Here is an 8809-nt window from a genome sequence, read left to right as displayed (position 1 = left end):
AAGTCATGGAACAAGCCAAAGGAAGACAAATAATTTAGCTTTACAAGCAAATCCAAAAATAAGAATAATGCTTTTATGTGCAAATTCTTGAGGTGAGGCATGGTGTAAGCATCTTAAGTATGGTTTTCTAAATGACTAGTAAACAAGTAAAAAATAACTTCATAACAGGATAAATATAAGAAATTAGAGAAATTCAACAAAAAAAATATATGAGCGAATTGTTGATCTATTTCATATAGACAGGGAAAGAGATTTTTGTGGTTGATGTTACTTAATCTAGTTATCATTTAGAAAAGTGTGCCACTTAGCTAAGTGGTAAGATGTGTAGAAAGTTGTTCCCACAACCCAGGTTCAAATGCCCCTTGAACCCATACTTCTTATGCTAACCACTAACCCATCTTTACCAATCAAAATAAAGGCGTGAGGATGATTTACAAATTACAGAAAATGAAATTGAATCATTTAAGCCGCTTATGCATGTAAGTTATAGTGTCATACTTCTGCAACACCATAATAATACACCTGTGTAAAAAATTACACAAGTAGTGCATTGTTACAGGAATGTTTAACCTGAGCATGGATCCCTAGATATAAAGATGTATGTGATGAAAAATAAGAAATCAATCAAGAAACACAAGATTTACATGGTTTGACTAAGCCTACATTCACAGATGAGATGATGAGTTTGGTTTTTTTCCCTCCTGTTGTCTTCCTTATGTATAAATGATCCATTAATTCTCCTCCTTACGATGATCATACAAGAGATAATCCCACAAACTCATGTTATTTAAATAGGAGACTATATAGAGAAATTGGAAACAGTGAGGTAATCTTCCTATTTATATAAATCTAATTAGATCATGCAAGAAGTATAAGTAGAAGTAACTAAATAAGAGAAACCCAAATGCTATTAAAAAAAAGTTGCTTTTTTTTTTTCTAAATCATGGATGGACTGAGAAGGTCCATAATCAAAGACAGATAAAAAAGAGAGATTACTCCCTCCCATACTTACAAGGCTGACACAGAAGAATTGCAAAAAATGCAGCAATCCAACATTATAAGATCAATGATGCTTCCTTCTTCTACCTTCATCTTTCTACTCTGTTTATTCCATAAGTGAACTGCAAAACTCTCGCTATGAATTTGCCTGACCTTCGCAGATATCCATTTCGATTGGGTCTCATTTCTTGGTCCATGAAATAGGCTCTGAACTCTACTCCAATTGACCGGATAAAATGCTGGTGGTGGCAACACTGTGAAATTAAATCCGGGTCTTCCCCTCACTCTCGAAGCAACCCTTGAAACCAAATAAGGCCCATTGTGACCCCATTTGTTTCCATCAAAAGTGAGTGCAAATTCCTCTATAAATTTGAATAGGAGAGGATGCATCTTGTCGAAGATCATAACTGCATTGTTCAATCTACTCCAATTTCCCGTCTCAAGATCAATTGTTTGTGCTCCAATTGTGTTTCTCAAATTGCTAAAGCTCTTCAAAACTATAACATCTGCGTCTATGTAAATTCCTCCAAATTTGTACAGAACAGCAAGTCTAAGCAAATTTGAGAGGTTCTGACCCAGAGAAACTTCACCAGGATCCACATTTCCCTTCCTCAATCGATCAAACCAAGCTTCTGCAAATGTGTTCTTTAACATATAATTGAAATTTGGGGAAATTGCAGAGACCCGAAATCCTTGATCCTGAAAGGGTTTTAACAATTGGGATCCTCTTCTAGAATCCATGGAACTCGAAATTATTACCATACAAGCATTGGGGTGAGATTTAAAAACGCTTTCGATGGTGAATAATTCCCGAAAATCAAATGAATCCAAAGAAGAAATCCAAGTCATGAAGAAACGAACCTTACAAGAAGAATTGTTAGAATTTGAAGATGACCCAATAAAGAACTTCTTCACTCTCGTAGAAAACTGTCTTGAAAGGAATGTGGGCTGCAAAATCTTGAACACGGACCGGTTATCACTCAGTAATTTAGGGTTCTGAGTTGAAGAAGAGTTCAAAGGGTTTGATTTCTGCAAAAGGGGCAAATGGGTCTTCAGCTTCAAAGGTGGGGTTTTTTCTTCGACTGCGTACATGACTGAAGAAGACGAAGAAGTAGACCATCTTCGAGTTATTTCTCTGACCAAATTTTCCGGGGAGAATGCGTTAGATTCCGGTGAGGTTTCTTTCGGAAAAGGGGCGTGGAGGAAGAGAAGGAGAAGGAGAAGGAGGAGGAGAAGAAGAGAGAGGAGAGAAATGGGGAAGCAAAAGAGGTGAGTGAGAAGAGATCTCTTTATCTTCCGCAAATGAAGAAGAAGAAATGTAGTGGGGTCGTTCATGGCCGAACCGAAGCTACCCTAGATTAGATTTTGGTCCTTGTGGAGCAGTTTCATTGGCAGAGTGTAGCAGAGAAGCTCGAAAACCATTTTAATGGCTGACGCAGTAAAAAAATCAAAAACTTTTTATATTTTGGAACGAAAATGTTAGAAGCAATTTAAAAGAAAACTTGCTTTTGGTTATGTATAATAATAATAATAATAATAATAATAATCTAATCTAAAGAGTAAAGACTGCGAAGGCATGGAATGGTAAAGTATATTTAATTATAATAAATAAGAATAATTTAAGAGAGTTACTATTGCCGCACCAACTGTCTACAATCCTTTGGTGATGTACATAGGAATTGGTGTGGTATTAATAAAAATTGATGTGACAATAACATCTCTCTAAATTAAATACTAATGATTTTCTAACTTAAAAATTTTCACTCGATGTGTATTCGGCTGACATGGCAAGGGCACAAAATCGTTGATCATTTTTCTTGAGTATCTCGAAGGAAAAAATCTATGGTTCTGTGCTCTTGTCACGTCAGTTACGTACAGACAGAATGAAAATTTTCAAGTGAGAAAATCATGACTCTAAATTAAAAATAGCTAATTTAAAGATGAACTTGTTTGTCTTGAAATTGAGACTTTGGATTTCATTTGAATAGAAACTGAGACATTTGTCTTAATTAATTGCTAACAATTGAAGGGTAATGTACATTTTTGAAATTAAAATGAATAGTGCCTTGAAAATGAGAATTTTACAATTTTAAACACATATTTTGATAAATTAACCTAATAATAACAAGACATTTTTTATTTTTTATATATTTTATCTTAGCATATGTGTTAAATAAATTTTGTAATGAAAATTTAAAATTATATTCAAACTATAATTATTCAAGCAAACCAAATCGCAATTGAGATTTTCCTTTTTTCGGCTCAACATTAACTCGTCTTTGGCTCAACATTCAACTTATTTTTTATACTCTAAATCAACCTTTACCTCACTTGACTCAAACTTGGTATCAAATAATCTAGACTCTAATTTATATATACCATTCACTCATTATGTCAAAAAATTCATGTTGTGACATTTGCACATCAAACGATAAATTTAAATATGGTGTCCCAAGTAAAGATAGTTACCTACCGAGAGTTAGTTGAGATGGTATGAAGCAATTGGGTTTGCTCCTAAAGTCGTGACTTCGAATCTTTATACACCCCTTCATAATAAATGCGGCTACTTGCTTGTTGTAACACGTGATTGGGTGGGAAGGTGTGTGCGGTCTCAGGGAGATTAGTCTCACTAAAGATAGGGATACTCCCCGAGTTTTCACACAAAAAATGGCCTTAACTTTTTTTTTTTTTTAATTTCTTCTTGTTTATACAAGCTCTTTGATTTGGATTTCTACTCTAATGAGAAAAAACAATTCAAATTTTAAAACAAATTGATTATAAGAGTGAGAGAATGATAAAGAAAAATACTGACATTTAGCTATAATTAGATTCAAGGTGCAGTGGTTCCATATATTTTTTTTTCTTTTCACATGTTTTGTGTGCATATAAATAATTTTCTCAAGTAGTGTGTTTCAAAATAAGAGTCGGTGTAGCAACATAAGTTATCGTTTTTTGTATTATTTACACCAGTTATATTTTACAACATAATAAATAGAAATTTATAGAGTCACGATGAATGCACGCTATAAATCATACACAAAATCATAGAATTTTAAAATTTTGTTGTGGACCAAACTGCCTTCGTAGCAATCTTTTCAAATTACTATAATTGTCTTCTGGCAATTTTATCAATTTTCAAGGGTAATTTTATAAATCTGAACTATGTGGACGCAATGAGTAAGTAGGATTGCTGTTAATTGGCCTGTTAGTTAGAAAATTTGGGTTTTCTCTCCTCACTCACATCGCACTCTCTCTGTCTCTCACTCTCTCACTCACTGCACTATTGAACTCCGCCAAGAAGTTGGCAAAAACACTTTAATCCTAGTAAAGTTTTGGAATCTTGGAGGGGAACACTAGAGAAGACTTTTAGAGAGGATAATCCTTGAAAAATAAGACTTTTAAGAGTGTGAGAGAAAGAGAAAAGATGATACCATTGCAAAAAATATGTTCTTTGAAGAAAATGTGAAAGAAGACTAATGGTCCTAACAGAGAAAGAGAAAAGAGAACATAGAAGAAAAAATCTTAAAATAATAATAGAAGAATGATTTTAAAATGAAGAAGAATAGACGAAGGTAATTGTACTTATAGTGTCTGAATATTACTTTCAAATCAGATTGAGATGAATCAATTCTCGATGGATGGTCAAGAAGTGATATTTTTTCTCAATTAAGATTTAGAACTCTACTATATTCTTGATAAAGAATTTAGGATCTTCTTTGAATAAAATAAAAACAAGTATTTGGTGTTCATTTTTTCTGGTTGACATATGATATTTTATTTAATTAATTAATGTGTCACAATGAAAATTTGGTGCAGCAGTAAAAGTTCTCAATTTCAAAGTTAAGTTAATCCAAAATTCAATTGAGTTGACTTGATAGAGTTTTCAATTATTTCAGATAGATGATGTATTTAGTTAGTTAGGAAACCCTTCAAGTGTACATTTACCAAACCTTTCTTTGGTGTTGAATTATATATATTTTTTTCTTCTTTTCTATTTGCTATCTAAGAGCATCTCCAAATGACATCTCAAATTTTTGTGGTAATTCCAAATTTTGAAATTGTCACCTATAAATGTTCTCTCATACAAGTGCCACATGGACTCTTAAAAATAGAATATGCTAAATACAATATTATATTTGGTATTAATTGATTTTAGACTAGCTCAAAATTTGTTAGATTGTTGTGTTAAAAATGTGTATTTTAAATTATTCTTTTTACCAAATTGACATCCAAAGCATAAAAAAGTATTATTTTGGATTATTTATTTTACTAAATTATTGTCCAAATCATACCAATGACATTATTTTGAGAAGAGGCATGTGTCAAATATGACATTTTTTCACTCTATTATCTCAAAAGTGGAATTGAAAGAGGAAGCAATTCCTTTATAGCACACAGTTCCTGTAGCACAAATCCAACAGATGAGAGAGAGCTATCTTAGAAAAAAAATGAACATGTCAACCTCTTGTGATCATGTCTTAGATCTAATGTATAAAAATACATATCAAAAGATAATTTTTTTCCACCAAATCAATGTCTTTGTAAATGAATAGCTATTGAACACACAATATTTTAAGTGTGGGATCTAATTGTATGATTGATGTGGCGTTCTTTCAACCATTGGATCTGTGCTACAGAGTACTACAAGAACCATGTGCTATAGAAGATCCACTTCCATTGAATGAGGCAAATATAGCATTATCATTGGAGAAGTTCTAATCGCAAAATTCTTGGTATGGTTTAAATAAGAAATTACATGATTGAAAAATAAAAGAATTAACAAGGAAATAGATAATTGAAGATTTCTATTTAACCTCTAGTTGAACATTTTAATTATTCTTAGAAAATCCTAACTAGTAATATCCCTAATTGACATAGACATTCCAATACATTTATATAATAAAACACAACTTATTATATTGTGATATGATGCATAGATTGTGATTTCATGTATCATGGGCACTTCTCATGATTTTAGTCTTGGTTTTGTCTCTAGCTCGTTTTATTTATATATAAACAATATAGAGATGAATTGAACAAGTCATTTTGATCTCAAATGATTTTCAAGTCTAAGTCACATGTGAAAAAAAAAATTCAGCAAAGAAGAAAAAATTAAATCTTGATTAATACATAAAGTTCCCCCAATTTTATGTATCTTTTTTTACTTGTTTAAAAACAAATGCTAAAAACATGTAGTTATGAAGCTTGTGCCTCATACGGTCCCCAAAGCTTACACTTCACTCTTTCAAGTAGTCAAGCTCCTTGCAACCCAGCATACAAGCTTACAAACATATGGTGATTTGGACATATTTAGGTGAATATTTGCAAAATTCCTTGACAAAGGTCATCATTGAAAAACTAAAAAAAAGGGCATAAATGCCCTTATCTTCAATCTCTTGCCAAACTACTTGATTTTTTTTCTAGAAATTATCATCTTCAACTTTTAGGGTAAGTTTTTTTTTTATCCTCTTATTCAACCTTGAGTGTTAGAATAATTAAGGAAAAATTACTTAATGGATTCTGATATAAGGGTTTCCTTCTATATATATACCCTTAAATGTTGGACTATAACTTAATAATTCAAGTGATGTAGAACAAATGGCAGAGGATTTCATGGAGCGTGATGATCGCCAAAAACAAAAGGGCAAAAAGCATTAGTAGAAATTATGTGCCTCGGAGTCGGAAACATTTGGCAAGACCCATTCTTGAATGGAATCGTTGAGATCTTCAAGACACATGCTTTGCCATGGATTCTTCACTTGTAAGCCCAATTCCTTCGTTAACCTCCTATTTTATGCGATTTTGTTATTTTAGGAATGTTTTGTTTTGTTAATAACTTTAGTTTTAAAAGTCAGAATTAAGAACCATAGATTCTCCCTTACTTCTAGGGTTAAGTAGTTTCTATTTTCATGTTTAGTTCGTTTTTACTACTTTTAATAAATTTTGGCTATTTTCGTATTTTACTAGGATTAGAACTTTTTTTCTATAAAAAGGATGTAACTACATTGTAGAGATCATCTTCAATTTAATAAAATTTCTCTTTAAAAGTTCTTTTCCGGTAGATTTTAGATTTTATTAGTCTTTATTGTTTCTTGCAGTGTCAACTATTGTAAATTTTTTTCTTCGAAATACTCCATCACCTAAACAAAAGTTTCCAAGTTACCCAAAATACATTTTATAGCCTCTTTTAACTTGCCTAAGTTTTTCAATTGTTATTGTGATCCATTCTGACAAATTGTGACTACGAATTACGAATGGAGAACAATATACTCATAATGTCAAAGACTAGAACATAACTTTTGATCTATTTCGACTATTTGTGAAGCAAAGAATGACATATTCATAATGATTTAGTCGTAACTATCATTTGATAGCCTCCAAAAAAAACTATAATTTGATACAAATGTCTGTTTCATTAGCATTGTGTACGTGCTTCAACTATTATTATATATACAAATGTCCATTTTGTGCATATCTCTCTGGTAGTGAGTTCAACACTATAAAAATATAAAGTGTTGAACTCAATGTTTTGAAGCGTCAAGCTCGACACTTCTTGGTTCAAGCATCGAGCTCTCAACGATTCAAAGTGTTGAGCTTGACATTTCATATTTTTAACTTTGGAGGCCAAGTCACCAACTCAAAATTTTGGAGAAATGTCAAAAATTGGATACATCATACAGCTCTCCATTCTAAATGGTTAGTGTCAAAAGGTACAAATATCACCCTTTTCCTTCATAATCGGAGAGGTGATGGACCTTTGGTTGCTCAATTTCCCAATGGTAACCCAAAGATTTTTCTAGCTGATGTTTGGAGAGACAGGCAATGGCTGGAAACTAATGTAAGAAGGTTGGTTTTGGATGAATCTATTGCCCAAGAAATTTTGAACTCAACCATTGATCAAAGCACAACAGACAGATGTAATTGCATTCCATGTCTTCTCAACAAAAATCCATGGGACTCAGTCCACCTAAAATCACAGCAACATCATCAATGGAAGTCCATTTGGAATTCTCTTGCTTATAAAAATCAAGATTTTTGCATGGAAGGTGGCGTCGGAAGTTTGTCCGGTTGATTCAGTGACAAAGAGATAGAATTTCCAATTTTCATTGTGATGTTCACTCTATGGAAAATCAGGAGAGTCCATCAAGCATCTCTTCTTCGATTGAGGTTTTGCGTCTAAGCTATGGAATTATTTTGGACTATCAAAATATCAATCATGGGTTTTGTTGTCCATCATAAATTTCCATAACCTTTGCAAATGGAAATTAAAGGTTAAAAAAAAATCAGTTGGGATTTATAGCAAGAGTTACCCCTTGGCTGATCCTATGGACAATAATTGGTTGACCCAAAACAAGACCATATTCAATGATATTTCCCATTCCCAAGCGCTGTGATAAAAACGCTTCTAAGTTGGTGTTGGGATTTTTAAGGAACGTACCTTTTGTCGCAATAGAAATCCAATCATTGAGTCGTGTCACGTTGAGTCGATTGTCGGAGATTGGAAGTCCAAAATACCTGTCATGTCGACGCTTCTAGAGCTGTTGTTGTTTCCACGCCTTAAACCCTAGGGCCCTTTTGATAGAAACCCAGAAAATTGCCTTCTTAGAAAGAAGAAAATTATTTAGAGAAGTTTTTATTTTATTTTGTGTTTTTCACGTCCTCAATTCTTATCTATTTATAGATATAAATATTAGAAATGAGATTATAATCTCCTATATAGATAAGGACTCAATCTGATTAGGACTCTGACTCCAAGAGGAATCCTAATATGTGAAAAACATAGATTGGGTCCACATGGGCACCCAAAACA

The 8809-nt window shown here is 32.6% G+C and overlaps 1 protein-coding gene across 1 annotated transcript; it reads right to left on the bottom strand.

The window, feature by feature from the left end:
• Positions 1 to 890: 890 nt before the first annotated feature.
• On the bottom strand, positions 891 to 2541 carry LOC147406265 (uncharacterized protein At4g19900-like). The gene has a single exon (XM_086434228.1). It carries the CDS (start codon positions 2332 to 2334, stop codon positions 1009 to 1011), a length of 1326 nt encoding a protein of 441 aa, XP_086290354.1. The 5' UTR covers positions 2335 to 2541; the 3' UTR covers positions 891 to 1008.
• Between the last annotated feature and the right edge of the window lie 6268 nt (positions 2542 to 8809).

This window comes from Akebia trifoliata, chromosome 3 (assembly GCF_017979445.1).
Source record: "Akebia trifoliata isolate Shusen 1 chromosome 3, ASM1797944v1, whole genome shotgun sequence".
NCBI lineage: Eukaryota > Viridiplantae > Streptophyta > Magnoliopsida > Ranunculales > Lardizabalaceae > Akebia > Akebia trifoliata.
Note: the sequence above shows the minus strand (reverse complement) of the source record. Positions and strands in the feature narration are given on the sequence as shown.

Excerpts from the sequence above, each read along its gene's own strand:
- LOC147406265 (XM_086434228.1), bottom strand. The coding sequence starts at position 2,334 with ATGAACGACCCCACTACATTTCTTCTTCTTCATTTGCGGAAGATAAAG.